At 40.6% G+C, this 21,159-nt stretch overlaps 1 protein-coding gene across 1 annotated transcript; it reads right to left on the bottom strand.

The window, feature by feature from the left end:
• Positions 1-312: 312 nt before the first annotated feature.
• Positions 313-19,096, bottom strand: ERMP1 (endoplasmic reticulum metallopeptidase 1). Its single transcript, XM_051643551.1, has 15 exons — positions 18,792-19,096; positions 17,699-18,000; positions 14,385-14,512; positions 13,922-14,027; positions 12,899-13,045; positions 11,983-12,075; positions 10,373-10,585; positions 9,483-9,703; positions 7,398-7,572; positions 6,744-6,934; positions 5,976-6,128; positions 5,247-5,449; positions 4,377-4,492; positions 3,737-3,900; positions 313-2,614 (listed from the first exon to the last, which is right to left on the bottom strand). The coding sequence occupies exons 1-15, from the start codon at positions 19,094-19,096 to the stop codon at positions 2,450-2,452; spliced, it is 2,682 nt and encodes an 893-aa protein (XP_051499511.1). The 3' UTR covers positions 313-2,449.
• Between the last annotated feature and the right edge of the window lie 2,063 nt (positions 19,097-21,159).

Raw genomic sequence — 21,159 nt, forward strand, 5'->3', positions numbered from 1 at the left:
CAGACAGTGAAACACTTGGCAAAATTTTCCATCCTGTTTTTCTGCCTGTGATCATCAACAAATTTGCTCCCAACTATAACTTTTGCAAAGAATAATTCACTTCAGTACCAGTGACTGCCGTGGCACATCCTGTTTCAAGAAAAACCTTCCTCTCCAGGCAACCAGCCAGGGCCTGCATTTTAACATTTCTCAGCTAATTTTTACATTTTTCGGCCATGCATCTCTACCACACAGCTCCAATTCTAGCTGTCCAATTCTGAAATGGCTTAGCAGTACTTTCACCTCAAGCTTAAATAAAACATTATTGCAACAAAGAAAAACAACTCAAATATACCTTTAATGATGCTGAAAAATCAAGTTTCACTGATTAAATTTTGCTTTTATTTCCAAAGACAGAAATGTACAACAAATCAGACATCCCTCGTAATTAAATTATTTAATAAAGGTTAAATCCTGAGTTAGCAAAAGTTATTGCTTCACTGAAGTTGCAGAAATTGCTAACAGGCATTTTTATAATTTTGGCTCCCAGTAAAAATTCTTCACACAGCACTCTTTTAAAGCTTTAAATTGGAGGCAAAATGCGAGATGAGAATAAAAAAACTGAGGAAGATGGTAAATATCAGTGCAGTTTTTAGTTAATTAGATATGCATCACCTAAAGTACAGTACAAAACATTTACTGAAATTCAAGACAAGTTATGAACTAAAATTCTACTCTAGAAATAATTAATAGTACTTAAAAAAACCCCACAATTAATGCCTAATACAGGCTTTGTACTTTCAAATCAGATACAATCAAGTGAGTGATGTTTAATGCATGTTAATGGAGAAAGACCCACTAGTTTAAAGATACGGATGGCCAGTTCATTATGATTACAGTAATTATATCTCTTACCCTATTCCATGAGTCAGTTGACAACCTCTGCCAATGTACCTTGCAACAAAAAAAACCTGGCTCTTGCCACTATTGTACACAACTACAGAACAATTTGAAGGAAAAATACCTGATCAGGAAGCTGCGGTTCATCACAGCTCACACAAATTGAACTGTCACAAAATTTTCTTTCACATGCCCTGCAAACTTCCCAGTACTAACATGTTTTTACTTGAAAATGATGATGCATGCACAAAACCTGCTTTGCATGCATCCTGGCAATACTCATGATATGAACAAAATACTAATCTCCATAATGTGCCTTATGATATTGATGTCACAGAACAGTTTATGTAGTTTGGAAAAAAGCATGAAGGAGTTTCTTCAGGTACACAGAATTGTGAATTTGAGAAAATAACATTATGTACTACGCTGCACTGAAAAGAACTGGGACTATAAAAAAAGCTGAAAGCTTGTCAGCTAAAACTGTAAGACATTCTAAGTCACCCACAGTCATTTACAAAACCCATCCTGTGTAAATAAAACAAAAGCAATCCAGAGACATTAGACATCTTTTTAAAGATGACTCTTCTTGGCATTTTTCCTTATGGAAAGCAACCTGTATTTTAAGAAACAGTTAACATACTAGCAAAGTGCAATACTGTCACATTATTACCAAAAGTCTCTCCAGAGGAGATACCAAAAATTTGCCAATTCTAATAAATTAGAAGATAACTTTATATTTCCAGTAGATTAATTCTAAAACACCCACATCAAGGAGTGGGGACCCAGCACTCCTACATACAAGACAGCAAGTCATGTGCTTATATGCAGATACTGAAAGATCCCAACAGGAACAAAACTAAGATAATTTGGTCAAACTTACCCACTCAAGTTGTAACACCGAAGAGACAAGCAAAACAATAGGAACTAAGTTTTTGGCAGAAACATATTATTTGGAAAATATAATCTAGATAAATAATTACCACATTCCATCACAGAATAAATTTTTCTGCACTGTGCATCTGCCAAGGACTGGGAATACAACATACACAAGCATCAAAGCTTTCAGTGCTATTTTCATTACAGAAGTAGTATTTAGAACTTCACCACCTCTGCTCCCCCACCACGTAAACCTTCTTTTAGAGGAAGGTCTTACTTTAACAGGACAGATAGGATTGGCAGGGAACAGTCCCCACACGTACATAAAGTAGTTATATTTTGTGTAATACCTAAATAATTTAACGAGGCCCTTTTGAAACAATTGCCAACATATTATTCTAATGCTACCTCCTCAAATGCAGTTTTCATTTTAAGAAACCCCACTAGTCAACCTGCCATTTCAGTGAAAGGACCAAGGTAAACTGTACTCACATTGACACAAAGTATCCCCAAGAGAGCAGTAGTCTTTAAATAGTCAAACTGCTAAAGAAACACCATTTGTCACCAAAGTACTTTTAATCCTTGTAAAAGTCTCTGGCATCTTGTTAGAATGTATTTGTTGTTGGAATGTGTTTGCTCCAACAACATTCTGCATTGGAGAGGTTACTCAAGGAGTGCTGCATTGCTGTCAACATTAAAGGACAAAAAGGTCATAAGTGCAGGACCAACCAGGAGAAAATGCCCAGTCTGGAAACCTCTCCCGTAAGGCACTGAGTTGAGGTGACTTTTGATCTTCTCCAAAAAAGTAATGTGCTGCTACGGCGACGGAGACTATTCCATCTGAATGCTTTTCTGGGGCCTGAAATTGAGAAAAGGGCAACACAATCTCATGTTTATAGCTTTTAAACATAAGATCAATCCAGGTGTACTTTTTTTTTTCCACAGACTTAGTACCCATGCAAGAAACTTCATCCTGCATCTCTTTGTCCTACATGTTAAAAAATACCTCCTATCTTCAAACACATCAGCCTGATCACATGATGAGTTCCACCTCAACTTATAACTAGGTGTTTCAATGACAGTGCCTCTGACATGTCACGCAGCTTGCACATGCTCTAACTTCAACATCTGTGTTGGTTTTGCTGACAAATGAAGAGATGGACTCCAACAGAGCATTTATGCTGATCCTTCTATTGTCATCCTTAGGATGAAAGGCCTTTTCTGCCTATCTTTGTCACTATCAATCTTGTAAAGCTTGTCACTCTGCAGACTCCTGTCTGGTTTTAACAAGTACCCTCAGAGAATTATTTGGTTAAGTGCTTTCACTGCCTGATCCAGGAAGGAACAAGGGACTTTCTGAACCTCCAAATGCTGTTCAAATATTTACTCAAAGAATAAAACACTGTTAAACATATGATAAAAACATAGCTGCAAGAAGTTTTTCATTGGCAAGTTAATGAGGGCAGGGGGAATAATAAATCCCACTGGAAGAGCAATGCTGGAAGCCTTGCTTCTAACTGTAAAAAGTGCAGAAGAAAATTTAGCAAACAAAGCTTTTACAACTCTGTGCAGCTTCAAGACAGGCAAGTTTCCCACCAAGGACTCCCTGTAATTACCTAAAACCAAGGAAACAAAATACCCAAAAAGGAAACTACTCACAGTAGGAAAAAGACCTCTGAATTACCAGTAATAAAGATAAAACTTCAAGGACTATGATATCCAGACTTACAGCCTAAGACATGGAGATGAGAAAGACATTCTCCCTTGGGCTGTTTGGTAAGTTAGTGGACTAAGCATCAAAAATATGTGAGCTGATATATAAAGCTGAGGGCCAAATTCAAAGAGCAAAACTAGAATCAGGGTATTTCAAATAAAGCAAAGCTTAAGAAAGTTATTATGACATTTTTCACATAAGAATGCCCAGGTGGTGAGAACAAGGCAGACCAAGGGATCTCTGGGTCTCCAGCAGCAGCATACTCACCGTAAGTTCTATCCAGAAGTGCCAGGGTGTAGCCTTGAGCCCGTGGGAGTAAAACACAAAGTAATCTCCTCCTATGCTAGCAACTGGCACCCCATCCCCGAGGGACCAGGTGGACAGAGCTGACCCTTCATGTGGCCGAAGGTACAGAGACATGTGACTTGGACCTGCAGAGACAGGGATACATATCTAGGTGTATCAGCAGGTGGATGCCGAACAACCACCAGTTTTCCTAAATGTAGGATGTTATTTGTGCATTATTACTTGTATCCTCCAAAACATGATAGAACTGTTCTCCCTGGAGAAGACACTTCAATAACTTCAATTATTTCTAAGCAGTGAGATGAGATGATGATGGTGTAGGAGAGGGATAAAGCTATAAAAAATTACTTTAAGAAAGGACTTGCTATAAAAAGATCAAGGCTTGCTCAAAATAGACAAGGTAATCAGTCCTTCAAATAACAGCTGTAACACAACACCTACAGCTTCTAGAGTGTTATGAAACTCAATTAACTCATGCAAATCTCACAAATCTCACCATGTTGGGAACGGCACTAGAACCTGCAGTACCATAGTTAAAACCTGATTTATTATGCACATAAAAACAAACACCAATCACAAACCAGAAGCTTCAGTCACTCACCAGATAGTTCAAAGCTTAACCTCACAGAGTTCCTGGGCATCAGCTCCTTTGACAGAACTCTAAATTGAATGGGGCTTCTTGGAACAATTTCCGGAGCAGGAAGATACCAGTTTTTCCTATTAGAAAAAAAAACCCCATAAACTAAAATCCAAAACCAAACTTATTCTCAATATAACACTCAAAGGTAATAAATAAACCAAGAAGTTTTTATATAGTATAGCTGAGTGTGCTGCTAGTAAATGAAATACTCAAAAGCTACTGATTCTAGCAGAAGGCAGGTAAGATGAGCTGCTTGTGGCCAGACGAATATTTAAAGGGTATATTAATAGAAAAATAGTCACCAGTGTGTCCACTTATTACCTTCATCTTCCTGCATTTACAAAACTATAAAAAAAGTAAGAGCATTTGCATCTTCAAACTGCTACACTTCTGCTCACAAGATTTTTGGATTACAAGAAATAGTCACAGCAGTTAGTTTTCTTCTGTCAAGACCAGCTGCTCTAGACCTCCTCTCCTGCCAGCTGGGGTGAATGGGGGCAGAAGGGAAAACATACATACTCCTACTCTTAGCTGCCCTTTAGAAGCCCTTTAGAAGGCCTTTCCTACACCCCTTTTTTCCACTGGTGCTTACATTGATTTTTCACACTTCAACACTTACAGCTCCAGCAGCAGACCCAACATCTCTTGCAGAGCCTCTGGCAGAAAACACTACACGTAGACAGAAGTTGAAGCATTTTCTCAAGTGGAAGTATTATTTACTTTTAGACCAAGATTAGCCTTACTTTTTCTGCCCTTACACATGCAAGACTGCATAAATGACCAACATGCTTTGGCAGTTAAGTGTTTAAGTGAAGCAGGGTTCACACCAACCGGAACATGAAATGCACTGGCAGAATCCAAGGAAGGCCACAGAAAGGGGCTTGCTCCTCGCATGGAGTTCTTATAGTGTCATTGATTTCAGGTACATGGGGAGTTATGTGAGATATTCCATTATAATCAAATCCATTAATCCATATACCAGAGTCACTTTTAACCACATTTCCAACTAAATCATGAAATCTTCTGCTTGTGTGCTAGAAGAAGAAAACAAAATAGATACCCAGAAAGATTATGGAGCCTGTGCAGGGTGCAAGAGTCAAATATCCTCCATGTCAGTCCTTAAGGTTTAATGCATTTTCAGTATGCACTAAATGCATTTCTGAGTATTTATTAATAGATACAGAGAATTACTCAAATAAGAGAAACACATCAGAAAAACACCTACATTCAGAAGATAATTGTGCCTGTAAATATTCACTCACCTCCCATCACATTCACTTTTAAAAAAATCCTTGCTTACTCAACTCTCCCACTTAAAATTCCCTTAAAAAAACCAAAACCCTGCTCTTTAGACACAGATGAACAGAACACAGAAAGAGGCCAATACTTTCAAATCCATGAATAATCACTGGAGTTTTTAAATCAAGCAACAAAGGAAAAATTACTCTTGTGGGGGCGAGGCAGGGGCCTGGGGGTAGAGCGGGAGGTGGGTTAAGCTTTGAAGAAACCAAACAGCCTGGCAAACAACAGAAGCAACACAACATGCAAGGCTTCTCTTACCTGGAGAAAGACGCGCTTAGGCTTTGGATTAGCTGCATTGGAACTGTAAGGGAAGAAGATTCCACTACACACGAGAATCAGAGTGACTACAAACACAGCAGTTAAAGTTATTAATGTCGCTTTTGTGCTTTTGACAAGGTAAATGAAGTTAATCTAGAGAATAAAAAGACAGCCCCATTACAAAACTGCAAGACTTAAGAAATAAGACACTATTTGTATAAATCCAAAATCCAATTATGGAACAGAAAGTATATTAAAAAGATATCCATCCAAGTACTACCTGACACAAGACACATCTTTGTAATCTCAGCATGTAAAACCAAAAGGAATAAAGTAAGTACTTTCCATAGCTTTAGAAATTTTTAAAGCATTTGCCAAGAAAAACCTAGAACCCTTCTAGCAAGGGCAGCAGAAAATAATTTTTTTTGCATGTAGTATATGTGTTGTTCACCCAAACACTATACTTCACCTAAAATGAATGCCTGTTCAAACTCCAGCATTGAATTGCATATTTTACACCAATCTTTACTACTGTCATGATTTACTAAATCATCACAGAGCAGTTATATTTTTATAACCCCTACTTCAAGAACTTCTCTTTTGAGTCACACTAAACATGGAGTCTCTGGCATGTTCACTAAAGCTTCCTCTAACACTGCAGATTTTGTCAAATTATTATTAAGTTCTAGTATTAATTTAGAAAAGCATTCATGCTAAACTCTAGAGAAAGTTTAGAAGTTTTAAACAACATGTTAAAATTATACTTACAAAATAGGATGACAGAATTATAGTGATGACCACAATAAATCCTGCCAACACCACATCTGGAGGAATTTCTGAACCACTTCGTCCCATGATAGGTGTAAACATTTCAAATACAGTCCAAGTAAGATACATCATATACAGATAAGGAACAAACATTCCCAGCATGTACATCATGACAAACTTCATTGTGGCACCTACAGGGGGCAAGAAAAAAAACCCCAAACCAAAACTGTAACAGGATGTAAACATACAGCTTTACTAATATATCCATATACTTCTGCAGGGAATGGGGATCCCATTCAGCATAGCCAATGCCCATGTAACTCTTTCAAAACTAACACAAAAACTATGCTTCCACTAAAAACGAAATAAATTAAGCAGGTCTTCTGTCCCAAACATTGTTTAAATACTACAGAGAGAATGTTACTCAGTGTATTTTTCTTTTTAGAGCGGTTCTTCATACTTTCAAAGTATCTAGTTCAAGAAGACTTTTTCATGTTATGAAAATGTCACACGTGTTCTCTGACGGTTCAAAATGCAAAGCTTGGGATTTATTTTGCTTAAATATTTAACTGAGGAAAACACCCAATACACAATAGTAGTGACAGAGATTTCGAGACACCACTCCCACTCCTCTCTCCTCCCCCAAATGCATACCTTTTTGGCTGAATTCTTTATGGATGATCAGCTTAGTGAGTAAAGGAAATGCTACCCATAATGTACAAATAAATGCTGAACAAATGCCCCTCTGAGTTATCACAACCAAGGCTACAGACCAAATCATCAATGAAGCATCAAAAAAAATATCTCCCAGATACTGCTCATTCATACTCTGTAACAAAAATAAACAACAAATACACTAATTACCAAACATATTCCATGTATCACATCTCAATAAAACACAAAGAAAAATCCTTATTTCTTGCCTGTAATAGTTTTCCTTGGACAAAACAATTTTGACAGGCACAATCACACCATTCTCTTACCATTTAGAATAATCCATGACAGTATAAGGTTTTTTTATTATTATTGGTTTTTAAATCTGCTCTGACATGGCTTGAAAAAGGCATTACACAGCTTTGGAGGGAGGGAGGAAAGGAATGCACAAATGACAATACTGTGAAGGTGGAGGGCTAATGGTTCAGGTACACAGGCAGATCAGGGCCTTTTTATAAAATGCACTGGTATTTGTGAAGGATATAAAAAAGTTATGTAGTACTCATGTGTGAAAAAGTTACCCATTATCTCCTGAGATTCTAAATCTGGTTTTGAACAGCAATGGTTAATTACACAAGCACTGTTATTAGTGGACAAATATTATAGTGGTGTTCTAATATATCATGCCACAACTTCAGAAGTCTGCTTTTTAAAACATATTATTTGTTTTGAAAAAAAGAAACTAATGGGTCAGATAATAACAGACATGTTTTCAAAAAAGAAGGAAGTTTAACCATCAAAACATGTTTTGTTTTTCTGTAAATTACATGAGCAATGTTGCAGTGTTTCTAGTGCCAGGTTCTTAATTGTGAATTCTGCCAGCATCAAGAAGGATTACTTGCCTGAGCAATGGCTATCAGAAAACACCTAGTTCAGCTTTAGGCTGAGAAAAAAAATTCACAAGAAAAATGAAAGGAGGAGGGCAGAAACATGTATGTTGCCAAACGTATTTCAAAACAAAAAGCTTCTCAATTCACACCAGAAAACACTTAGGTACTGCCTGTGATAGCCACGTAAGAGATTAGCTTCCAAAGATTTATGCAACTTGAAGTACAATGTTAAGTTACAGAAGCAGCATAAACTGCGTGGTGCACTGCAAGCTACAGCATGCAAGAAAATCAAAAGACTCATGGTATCAAGTTGGTTAATCTGCTGATTAGAGGGAAGAAGATCCAGAGCCTGGAATGGCTGAATGGTTAGCAAAAGTATATTCTCCCATCAGCTCTTTCAAAACACTAGAAAACGGTAACACCACACCTATTTTATAAATGGCTTGTCTTTTCCACAGAAGGACAACTCCACATACATATGTTTGCTAACACACACATGCCAGTTAACACTGCCCTTCCTGAAACAATTAAAAAACCCTCTTCCAGATAAAGGTATGACTGATCCACTCAGAACTTTCCATACAATCAAATTCCAGTAATTACCTCACCAAAACAAAACACGTAATAAGAAAAAGTAAGAGAGAAGTGGAATTTCAAGTTTCACAACCAAATGTTAATTATACACTAGATTGAATAAGTAATATGAATATTGAAAGATACATAAGGAGGTGCCATACCAAAAATAAATTTTTAAATTTAGAGAACCTGTCATACAAGTACACATTTGAGTGTAAATGCAGATTCTCTAATTACCAAGAACCCTGAAAGGTATCCAAAATCTAAATTCTCCAGTTCTCGTTCTGATCTCTTATCACTGAAATGATGGCAAGAAGGGAAGGTGCAGACAGAGAAAGAAACTGTTTCTCATTCTGTCTTCTACTAGTCTTTTGACTTTTTTCCTGATACTCCCAAAAGGTCACTAGCAAGGATAAAGCCTTAAGTCACAAAACTCTTAACTCTCTTGAGCTAGTAGGGCAATCCCTATGCTTAGATAATGCAATTTTTACAGCGACATTTTAAACACTCCTGTCCAACACAGAACACTTTTTGTATGTTTTAATGAACTCAACAATTAGGCCTTCCACTGACTAAACACTACATTACCTTTGAACATTAGAAACAAAGTCAAACTTACCTTGTAGAACAACTTCTTGGCTAGCCTATGTACAAGAATGAGCTTAGCTGCAGCTGCAGTTCCATACAGGAACACAGAAACATAGAAATGGGTGTACCAAGAAAGAGACCGTCCAATGACAGAGACAAACACTGCCACAAGAAGGACCATCACCAGCGTGCAGACCCAGCTTAGCAGTGTTAAGCCAAATGCAGTAAAAATTTTCTTCAGGTTATGAATGGCTATGGAAGAAAAAAAAGAATTTTCATTCAACAGTCAGGTATTCCACTTCAGGCCACCATGAAGACTGTAATTACCCCACAGTACAATGGTTGCAACTTTTTCTTTGTCCAAAACTGCTGGATTTTGGGGGAGGAGGGGGAGAGTGGGAAGGGTGTTTGCGTTGATTTTTTGTTTAAAAAGGTAGGTTCCTACACATACCTGAAGAGGTCTAACTAGAAGATTTAAGTTGTTTTACACCCTTTATTAAGTTTTGTTATCCTTTTCCCAATCTGTTGTTTTCCTATTCGCTCCTACCTACGGACAGATTGTTAAAGGATTTTGGAGACCTACCTATGCTAACAAAGTGTTTAATATAGATACTAAGTAATTTTTTTCCCCCCTTTTTCAGGTCCTTACAAGATTTCATTTTAATCTTCATGAAAGGATGAGAGACATAATAATGATTCATAAATGCTACACATCTAGGCCTATCAAAGTCTTTCTTCATCGTAATTATTCACAGTTGAGAGATTTAAACACAAAGCAAATCCTGTGGCATGCCACACACCTAAAATTTATTTCTGAAGTTTATCTAAACAGATACCATAACTGCCTGAATGTTTCTCCATCTATTAATTGTTACTTGTTGAGGAAGGGTGTGTCTTCTTTTTTCTAAGAACTAGACTTACCTCTGGTTTTGGGCTGTAATACTTTCTTGCCTAAATAAAGAAAAGCCATTGCTGCTGTAATATAGTTCATGATGGTGCCAACACGAGCTGGATATGCAAGGACAAATAAGCCGAGTACATCAAAGAACACAACATTTCCATGTCGATACTCAAAAGATTTAGTCAACTTATCTGAAGTTGCCAAGTATTTTAAGACAGCTAGAATATTGTCACCTATTAAAAAAGCAGATACAAAACATAACTACATCAGGGTTCATGAAATAGTACACAGCATTCTTTGAAAGATAAGCATTCTTAAAAATTAAACTGTACTGAAATATCCTCAACGCGGACAGGAATATACAACTGATCATTCTGCAAGAGGTATTTGATGGTATGCACAGCACAGTATTTTCATGAGTTAACTGTAGCTATCACTACAATAACTATACTTGGGAAGCTTCATGCATTTAAACACTGTAGCAATGAAGGGAGCGGTCAAACTTTCAGCCCATACACCCTTTTTCAGATCTGGTAATAAAGCACTGCACTTCAAGGGTAACCCATAGAAGAGTTTATAATCTCCTCATCTTTTTCTTCACACAGCTAGTAACCCCTCCACGTCTCAATGACAATGAATTACCTGCCGTTCTTCCCCTAGATGATTGTACAGTAGGAGACAAGGAGGCTATTTTCCTTTGTAGCCTAAAGGCACCAACCACTTTTTCCTTTCCCACAGTACAGGCAAAACACATATAATCAAATGAGAACAATTGCTTTCAACTTTCATATTCCTTTTACTTTACCTATAAAAGTGCTTACTGACTTGAAAGTTTGTTTTTTTCTTTCGTTTTTTTTGTTTGTTTGTTTTTTTAAAGGTGTGACACATCTAGCAAGAGATGTTCTACATAACCATCACAAGCAGTACAATCACCTACCCAACAGGAATTTACAGGTGTTGCATTTGCACAAGAAAGTGTTTAAAGCTCTTACTCATCCTGGACATCTAGGCTGGCTTCTATATAAACTTAACGGGAAACATCCAAAATCATGAAGGGATGTAGGATTATCTTAGTTTTTCCTGGGAAAATAAGGTTCTTACTCTAATTATCTTTACTTCAGTCTGTCAAACAGCCTGCTGTAAGCACAACCCGTTGGTAGAAAACAAATCCTGTTTATCCACAATCTGTGTGCCACCACAAAAATTTGTATAGGATTCATTCTAAAAGAAAAACCTCTGTTGGCAGATCAGTCTTCAGGTCACCAACTTAACCATAAGCTTCTAATGATGAATGTTACTCAATAAGTGGACTTACTAAGAGAAAAGGAACATAAAAACCTAAAGAGTCAGGTATCAAAGGCTAGATTATACCCTTAATTAAATTCCAGTTACTTCCAAATCAGCATCACTGGATGCTCATAAAATCTGTTTTCGCAAGTTGAACAAATATATTTGCTTTGTATTTTAAAGAAATGCATTCATTAAATTATTTGCTCTTGAGAACATGTCTAGCATATTCTAAACTTCTAATTGAAATTATGAATTTCTTGTGATTGCAGTCTTGCAGCAAAATGAAAAAGCAGCTACAACAGTACTCTTTGGTGAGTTACCAAATTATTGAAATACCAACCGGCTCTCTGGATGGAATCTGTTAAAATTCTGTCTGATGTGTCATATTCTGTGTGATAAATGTAGCCATTTTCAATAAAAGCCAAATCTATTCCTACAGAAAGAGAAAAAGCATGTTTGAATTTATGTTAAACTAAAACCTCAGAGCAAACATATGAAAGCCTCAGATATTATGTTCACACAAAACGTTGCTCTACGTTGTAGCCCACTCACTATCCTGAAAGATGATAAAAATGGTCAGCTTTGTAGAAGAAAGACTAGCTGGGACTCCATGTGTCCTTTAAAAAAGGACATTTAAAATACCTGTCTTCATGTATTGATTTGTATGACATCTGTACACAAACTGATCTCTACTGGACAAGCATGAAAATTTTTTATCATCTCAGCTTCAGAAAAGATGTACAAGGTGCTTTCCAAACATTTGCTACTAAAGCATCAAGAGATCCATGTTGAAATGAAGTAAAAAGCAGTTCTGTGCGTGATTATAACAAAGAAAAAATAATGGAATTGCATAAATTAGTAAGTCACTGTCTTAAAGAAGACAATTTTTGTTTATCCATTAAATATAGACATTTAATTCCTGCAAGCAGGTCATCAGCATCATTAGCAAGATGTTTGAAAACAGAACATTTAATAGTATACTTTTAAATCCTGGAGAGTTTTCCTGATTTTCAGGAATTTTCTACCATGTAGTTTCTTTAATGAAAATAGCAATCTTCCCCAAACCATCCTTAGCAATCTATACAATGGAAGAAATCTAAAGGCTCCTGCCTCAGAAAAAAAGCAGAAAAATTTGCTCCCAAACTGAAAGACAAACCAAATCTGAGAACCTTCACATTAGTGAACTACAGAACAGTCTGCTTACTATAAACTTGAAGACTGCACAAGGCTCATTGACATGTCTTCTGCTGACATACCTGGAACATTGCCAAAGTCCCTGTAGATCCGGAAGTCTGTATCTGCTGGGATAATACCACTCTGAAATATTTCCTGTGCCACCACAGAGGCAAAGGGATGTTTGGCTGCAACTACATATGCTTGTACCAACCAAGGATTCTCAGGTCCTAGTGGAAGGTGAGCAAAAAGTTCACAACAAATACGTTTTTAAACTTTAGTTAAGATTTTATCTTCATGGTTACAAAGAAGTAATAGCAAAGGAACTCACTTGAGTTTTAATGCTGCTGCTCCACAGGGTATATACTATAAGGGCATTTGTGTTTGCTGAATGACTCACACTTCAGAGAATGATTTAGTTACACTTCAGAGGAAGAGAAAAAAAGCAAACCACTGATGCCTCTAGTATTCACTGGCACAGCAGATAAGCCAGCTCACAAAAAAGACCCAGCACTAAGAACACAACACCTTTAGCAGAGTTTCCAATTAAGCATCCATCTACCACACATCAAAGTTGTTGTTTAGAGAAATGTGTCTCCGCTAAAGCATTCCATGCAAGTAAGCAACTAAGCAGCTCCAGCAGTAGAAGGAAGTCTGCAGTCCAACAAGGACGGAGCAAAAGTTGAATTGTAGCCTACAAAACACAGGAGTTTTGCTGCTTCCTGAGCAGATGTCAACATCTCCCTCCAAAGAATCTGAAAGAGCTGCTGTGAAAATTAAATAAAGCATATGAAAGTATAACTGTGCAGAATATAAGAGATGTCCAAATCTGTTTTTCTCCTATTACCTTGACATAAAAGGGAAATACAGATCATGTAACTTTGTACTACACAGGATTCCCACCTATGAGGCAACTTCTGCAGCACTGCTTTAGCCTACATGTATGTAAAGACAGAGAGCAACTTACTTGCTGCATAGGCCTGGGAAAGAGGCACAGAGGTTCTCCTGTCTTTTGCTTATGAGTCACTTTCAACACTCCTTCAAGTCTATATTGTTTATTATCAAATTATTCTGGTGTACAAACTGGACACAGTGCAAGCTCATACCTGTTTGAAAAACAAGTTCTTTTCCTCCTACACCTGCTGCCTCCAGGTTAATAAAAGCTCTAATTGACTTGGCCCACTCATGTTGTGTAATAAAGCCATGACTAGCCTTGATGGGGAAACAAAACAAAACAAAACAATATATAGGTCAAACATTTTCCAGACCAGCCTAAAAGTTATTTTCCTTTATGATCATAACTCAAGATTTGACAAGGCAACCAGACCACTTACAACATATACAGACACAGAAAATCCAAGTCTCTGAATTAAACTGATATTTACAATATTCTTAATCTAAGTATATTTTTCCCTTTGAAATCAAATACATTTTCCTCAGAATGTTAAGACTGACATTTAACTAATATTTCAATAGATTAAACACAAGCTATATTTACAGTTACTCCTTCAACAGAGTTTTAATATACAGCTTTAATGTGTATATCTCATAATTCTGGCTCATTCTCACCTGTAGAATATTTTCTTCTGCACCATTAAATAAGAATATGACAGCATGCTGTAGGGGCTCTGATGATTTTGAAAGTGTGCTAAGTATTTCAAGCATCACTGCACAGCTAACAGCATCATCACTGGCACCTTAAAATAATCAGCAGAATAGTACAGTTTATAACAGACATGCAGAACTTCAACAAAGACCAGAAAAGAAAAAAGCTATATGATATCTCAGTTACTTAATTTAACAGACGCACAGTTATGTCAGGCTTTAGTGTATTTTCTGCTATCGCTTGTACCCTGTGTCTATACTAGTTAAAAGCAACAGCAGAAAGAAAAACAATGCTCAAAAGTTGAGCAAGTGAAGTACAAGGTATCAAATCCAATACTACTCTTCCAGAAAAGTAACTAGCTAGGTTATTAAGCAAAGTGGTATTTATCTATTTTCTAAGAACAATACAAACAAACACGGACAGAACTGTCACTTTCACCCTCACATTTCTAAAAATAAACATTCCTACACAAGTCACTCTATGGCATTCCAAACTGTAACCCATTCAAGTAAGTCGACAAGATCTCAAAGTAATATTAGGCCAAGACTGCAAAATAGGGCAAACAGCAGATTTCATACCTCTAAAACATTCTTAAGATTAAAGTACATACTGTAATACATTATTTTCATTATCACATGCTTTCCATCACCCTTCTTTCCTTGCTAAAACCTCCTTTTGCTCTGAGCTCAGCAGTTTATCTGCTCTCTCTGAGGTCCTCATTCAACACTATTTTAGACTTACTCTCACTTCCTCACACCTCCTCCCATGCCCTGCCATTTTTTATCTTGATTAAGCAGACATATTTTAGTCAAGGTCTTCCCTGCCCCATTTCTCTCACTTCGGTGCAAGCTGTAGCAACACCCAACCCCACTCTAAATAATAAAATCTGAGAGCAAACTGAGAAATGTAACCTCATTCCTTTAAGCCTGGGTTGCACGTATAATGCCGACTTGCACTGAGATGACAGTGTAATCAGCCCTTAGAACACTAACAGGGCAGATGCATTAGCTGCTAAAATTGTTTAATTTACACATTAAAAAGCAGCTTTTTCTAAAGGCATTATCTGCCCTTCCATGAAAGCGGCATATTCCTGATACAAACACAAACATGTCCAAATTTAGCCTTAGCTTATCATATGGAAATACTTCAGAATAAATAAATAAGCCCAAAATCTTTCCAATACACTGTTCTTTAATCTGCCTCTCAGAAAATTTTTTTGCTATGCCAAAAGCTTTCCAAAAGCCCACCCAAAAGATCTGATTTAAAGGCCTGATTATATTGTTACCGGAATCAGCAGTCTACTCTTGGCCCCACAGTTCTTTTATCTAACTTATGCAGTGTTAAAAACTCGGCAGAGAGGTGATTATAGCTTTCAGCGAGATTAATCACCTATCTGCCTCGCTGTGAGACTAAGAAAATAAGAAAGTTACTGGTTTCAACAGACATACAGATTTACATCTGACTAAAGCAGCCATGTAGCCACAGACTATGACACAAGCTCATAGAGCAAGTACCATCCTCAAATACTTCATACACAGCAAAACAAATGGGAGGTTAAAGCAGATGATTTGGCAAATATCAGCAACCTAAGAAAACCACTTTATCCTGTACATCTGCAGTGATAATGTCAAGGATGTTTCTGCCTTCGAGTTTATCAGAAAATAATTAAATAAGCCATATGAACTGAAAATTGGTAAGCAACTGTAAGCAAATAACTTAGAAAAATACAGAAGAACAGAAAAAATAAAGGCTCTTTCTTAGGTTATGCACAGGTTTCACACTAAGGAAACTGCAGTTCCTCACTGCTGTGACACAGGGCTAGGCTGCTTTGTGAGTAAGGGCAAGCATACCAGCCAATTCTGAGCTTCTCCAGAGTACAATCCTATACAAATCACCAATTTTGTTTGGCACTTCTGTGAAAGGTTGGTGAAGTATTTTACTGTCTGAGTAACTGTAAAGAGAGTACTTGATGTAGACATAATCCTGTGCTACAGCGCATAGAACTGGGCAGACAATTCCCACAGGGCATCATTTTAAAGACCCTTCTCAATAATTTCAGTATTATGTTTGTGAAGTGTTCTTTTTAAGTCTAGGCAGCCATACTTAAGACTAAAAATACAGTAATTAACAACTCTGGAGTTCCTAAATCACAGCGCTTAGATGATGATGATGATGACGATAATCATAATATTAACATTTGGAAGCACATCTTGCCCAAATATGATTGAGCAGAAAGAGAAAATCTGTATACTATTTGTTGACAGAAAAAAGGCACAGAGTATAGCAAGTGCTTTGTTTCTCTAGCTAATACCCAGCTGCTTTCCCAATAATGAAGACTATTTACAAGTGTTAAACCCCAGAGGGTTTATCCCCCAAAATAAAATGCTGTGTGGAGCAGAGAAACACAAAGAAACTTCAGTAGAAGCTGTGCTGTTGATGAATACCACGAAATCTGAAGATATTTTTTAACTTAATACTACTGAGATCTGAAGGTATTTCTCAACTGCAGCAACAGGCACACACCAGTGGCTGAGTGTTACAACAAATGTTTTTTTGTGGTTTTCAGCTCCCTACCTTCCTGGCACTGTTAAAACCACGTATTTACAAAGCTGCTTACATGCTTGCTGCAATAATTATTTAACATTATCAGATTTATAATAATGCAGACTGACATGAGTGACAGTGAAAGCAGCAGTGAGAGAGGTACACACTACCAAGGCAGCAGTACCTTAATCTTTGATCACTACAGTCTTTTCAGTGATCTTTGTAGTCTTTTTGAGTGCAGAAAGAAAAGAAATATTGTCAGAGCTTAAGGTTATCACACTATAATCTGAGATAAAGTGCAATACCAGCAAAGGGAGGGGAAAACAGATTGATTAGTGTGGGTGGGAAGAGCCTCTGGCATGAAGCATCCTGTGAGAGGAAAGCCAGGATTAAATCCGTACCAAAGTGTGGAAAGACCTGAACAACAGGTGGAAGCAGTACAAGGTGGAAGCAGTACATGCACTACATGCAGAAGCAATGAACTACAAGGCAGATACAAGCAAACTTTCTAGACATCTAAGTAACCTGCTGCCTACCAGAAAGCAAGAAAGAAATTGTGACTTCAGCAAGCCCTACTTGTCACTCTACATACTGAATCTCACTGAAATCAGACTAGCTGGTACTTGCACTATTCCAGCATGTGGCTATAAGGCTACTTGGTATGAGAACACAGCAAGCTCAGCTCTGTGGCTCACGTAACAGACAGAAAGGCAGAAAGGATGTGTGGACCTACCCGGGCTATTTGGTACGGAATCAAAGTGACAATTGGATAACACTGCGTGCTCAGCTCCATTTCGGGGTTCCAGCTTCACTACAACATTGGTTATGTTTGCATAGTAACTAGTAAAGCCTCCTAAAAAGTCAATGCTGAAGGAGCCTGTGGGCCTCTGTATGTCTACAGATATCTTGTGGGCATCTGTGCTTTCTCTTTCTATTGCCCTAATGTGCTCTAAGAGGTAGTTAACTGCAAGAACTTCATTTTCTGGACTTCCAACTGTCCTGGGCCCAATTGCTGTTATGTTGTCAAGATATCCCCTGTAAGACATAAATTGCACATTCAGCATCAACATGTTCAACATTTAGTATGTAACTTATCTACAGCTGTAACATTTTTGTACATTGTTCTACTTCAAAACTCAGAGTAAGTGGAAGAGACTAAAGATAACTGGATAGTAAGTGTAGTCAAGTGGCCAGAGATCATTACAGCAACAGGCATATTGCTCTGATCATTACTCAGGGCTCCCCGTCCTATCCATCATGGTATGGAAACAAACCACTGGTTTCTGTTTGGACATACCAACCCAAACAGAAACAGAAGGGTGAAGGGAGATGCCAAAGGCTCGACCTTCAGCAGGATTCTGCATACGGATACGTGTCCTTCCCTCAATGTCTGCAAAGCACACTCTTAGCCAGATTACACCAACTAGAGGCTTGCACAGAAGTCTTCCCAGACACGAAGTATATTACAGTACTAAGAGAATTAAATGATGGAGGATGCATTGTCTGATCTGCCCCAAACTGCTGAGACCTGGGGCCCTTGCACGATTTTTACCTACTTTCTGCAAGCTCCCAGGCGAGCTCCGAGCTCTTCCCAGGGCAGGAGAAGGCAAAGCGCCCGGCAAAGGACGGTGACCCGGCGTCTGCGGGGCGCGGCCGGCCCGGGACCCCCGAGCTCACCTCCGCAGCGCCGGCACCAACACCCGGAGGCTGCAGAGCCGGCCCCGGAGGCTGCACGGCCGGGGCACCGCTGCCGGCCTCCCGCAGAGCGGCGGGCCCGCCCGGCGGACTCTGCCCCCGCCCGCCCCGCCCCGCCCCGCCCGCCGTACCTGGCGCGGGGGGCGCTGAAGCGGCGGGGCCCGGCGGGGCTCGGCTGGCTCAGCAGCTGCCGGTGCGAGAGCTGCACCAGGGCCCGCAGCGCCAGCAGGTACAGCAGCACCGCCGCCGCCCCCCGCGCCTCGGGCAGCGCCAGCGCCCGCCGCCGCCGCGGCCCGCCCGCCTGCCGCCCGCCCGCCTCGCGGCCGCCCTCGTCCCGCGCCGGCGGGTGGCGCCGGTCCCGGTCGCGGTCCCGGTCGCGGTCCCGGTGCCCGCCGCCCCGCAGACGCCGCCACGCGGGGCCCGCGCTCCGCTCCATGGGCTGCGCGCTCCGCCTCGGCCGCCGGCGCGAGCTGCCGCCGAGAGGCGCGATACGGGTGCGGCCGAGGCTCAAAAGGCGTCGCGCCCCGCGGCGGGCGGGGGCGTGGCCCCGCGGTCACGTGGGGGGCGGTGCGGCCCGGGCCCGGGGGGCGGGGCCGGGGCCGGGGGGCGGGGCCGGGCCCGGGGGGCGGGGCCGGGCCCGGGGGGCGGGGCCGGGCCCGGGGGGCGGGGCCGGGCCCGGGGGGCGGGGCCGGGCTGTCCCGCCCGCAGGCCGCGGCCTGGCCCCGCCATCCCCCTGCGCCCCGTGGGCAGCAGCGACAGCTCCTCGCTCGGCCGCGTGTGCGCGGCTCCGCGCCTTCCCGCTTCCCTTTGCCGCCGTGGTTTCCTTGTGCGGCGCGGGTGTCACTGAGGCGAAGGAGCGTGCGCGGGGCCGCGCGGGGCCGGGGGGCGGGGCAGCGCGCGGGAGCGGCGGGGCGGGGGGCAGGCCTGGCGGGCACCGGGCGCGCCGTGCCGGGTGTTCTGGCGCCGAGCAGCGGCAGCACCGCGCGGCGCGGAGCTGGGCCCGGGCGGAGCTGCAGGGAGGCCGGGAGGCCCTTGTGAGCCGCGGCCTCCCGTGCGGGTGTGACCGGGCCTGCCGGCCTGGCCGCGCTCCCCTGCCCCGGGCAGGGGGGGAAGGAGGTGCTGCCCGGCCCCGGCGGAGCCAGCGAGCTGCTGCCTGCGCTCACGGGCCGCTTGCTTGGGTGAGGGGACGGAACTGCTGGGAGTTCCCTGTCTTTGCCATACTGCTTTGCAATGCGCCTGGCCGCTCCTAAAGACAGCCTAGCAGATACTTGGTCTCCTGTGCCCTGGGACATAATCTGGAATCAAAATAATGCAATAGCATAATCAAGATATACGGCTGTTTCAATATACCCAGTGTTGCGGGTAAACACTGAACGTGGCTGCTTTCTACCCTGCCGCTTTGTTGCCACATGGGAGTTTTCCAGCGGTTGCAATACCCTTTGGGGTTAGAAGGCCTGAAGGAGCGGTGCACTACAGCGTGACAGCCGTGCTCTCGGTGCACGTCAGCTGCTTTAGTAGATTTCCATATTCTGGCTTAGTGAGTTTTCTTTTGTGTATGAGTGCTGAAGTACTGGAGGCTACCATCCTGAAAAACCCACCCAAGCAGCTTCATGCAAGGGCAGTTCCTCTCCAGGAAAGCATTTTGCTGCATTTCACTTCAGTAATGTCAGGACAGACCTTACATTCTTGATCTGGGGGGTAACAGACAGTTTGAGAAAATGGGAACTACATGTGATTCATTCTGTCTTTATGCTTACTTGGGTATTAGATCTGTAAAATAATCTTACCTTTTTTTTTTTTTTTTCCCTTTCATTCTTTGAGCTACATTTGAACATTAAAACGCAGCACAATTGTGTCAAAACAATTTTTTAATATACTGTCAATTGAAAATTCGGAAGTAATTTGCTGCTTTGGATCAGAAGGACTTCTGATGTTTGAAATGCTGACAGCCCTTTCATGATCTGCTCTGAGCACAGCTGTTGGGAGGGCACTGTGTGATGTGAATTAAGCTGGAAGTTTAGTGCATACACGTCTTGATATGACTGAAATGTCAAGGTCAAATACATCAACAAATACAGTGCTCTTTATTGCCCTGCTAGTCTAGAATGGCCAATTTGAGATAACTTGATCTAATTTCCAAGCAAATTATTTGGTCTAAGTTCAGTTTGACTTTATGTCAAGAAGGCTGATGCTTAACATAGTATCTTGCAATCTGTGCTGCTTCAGCTTGTCAGCTCACAACAGAGGGAAAACCCTTGTTCACTGAGCATGAATTATATTTGTAAACTATGTTTTTAAGCAGAAAAAGTAAAAATTCAGCCTCTCATCCACAGGGACCATGGGCCTGCTTTTTTAACTTAGTAGCAAACCCAAGTTAATTGATGGCAGATAATGTTCTTGCTTAAAAAACAAATACAATTATGAAGGTTTTATAAGTCAGGGCCACCTTGTTTAGGGTAAGAGAACTGTCTTTGGAAAAGCATTTAGTTTTTACTAAAA

This window comes from Apus apus, chromosome Z (assembly GCF_020740795.1).
Source record: "Apus apus isolate bApuApu2 chromosome Z, bApuApu2.pri.cur, whole genome shotgun sequence".
In the NCBI taxonomy this organism is placed as follows: domain Eukaryota; kingdom Metazoa; phylum Chordata; class Aves; order Apodiformes; family Apodidae; genus Apus; species Apus apus.

Excerpts from the sequence above, each read along its gene's own strand:
- ERMP1 (XM_051643551.1), bottom strand. The coding sequence starts at position 19,096 with ATGGAGCGGAGCGCGGGCCCCGCGTGGCGGCGTCTGCGGGGCGGCGGG. Across the intron at positions 10,586-11,982 it reads AGATTCCATCCAGAGAGCCG|GTGACAATATTCTAGCTGTC; the intron begins GTTGGTATTTCA and ends CTTTTTTAATAG. Across the intron at positions 4,493-5,246 it reads CCAGTGCATTTCATGTTCCG|GAAAAACTGGTATCTTCCTG; the intron begins GTTGGTGTGAAC and ends TTTTTCTAATAG.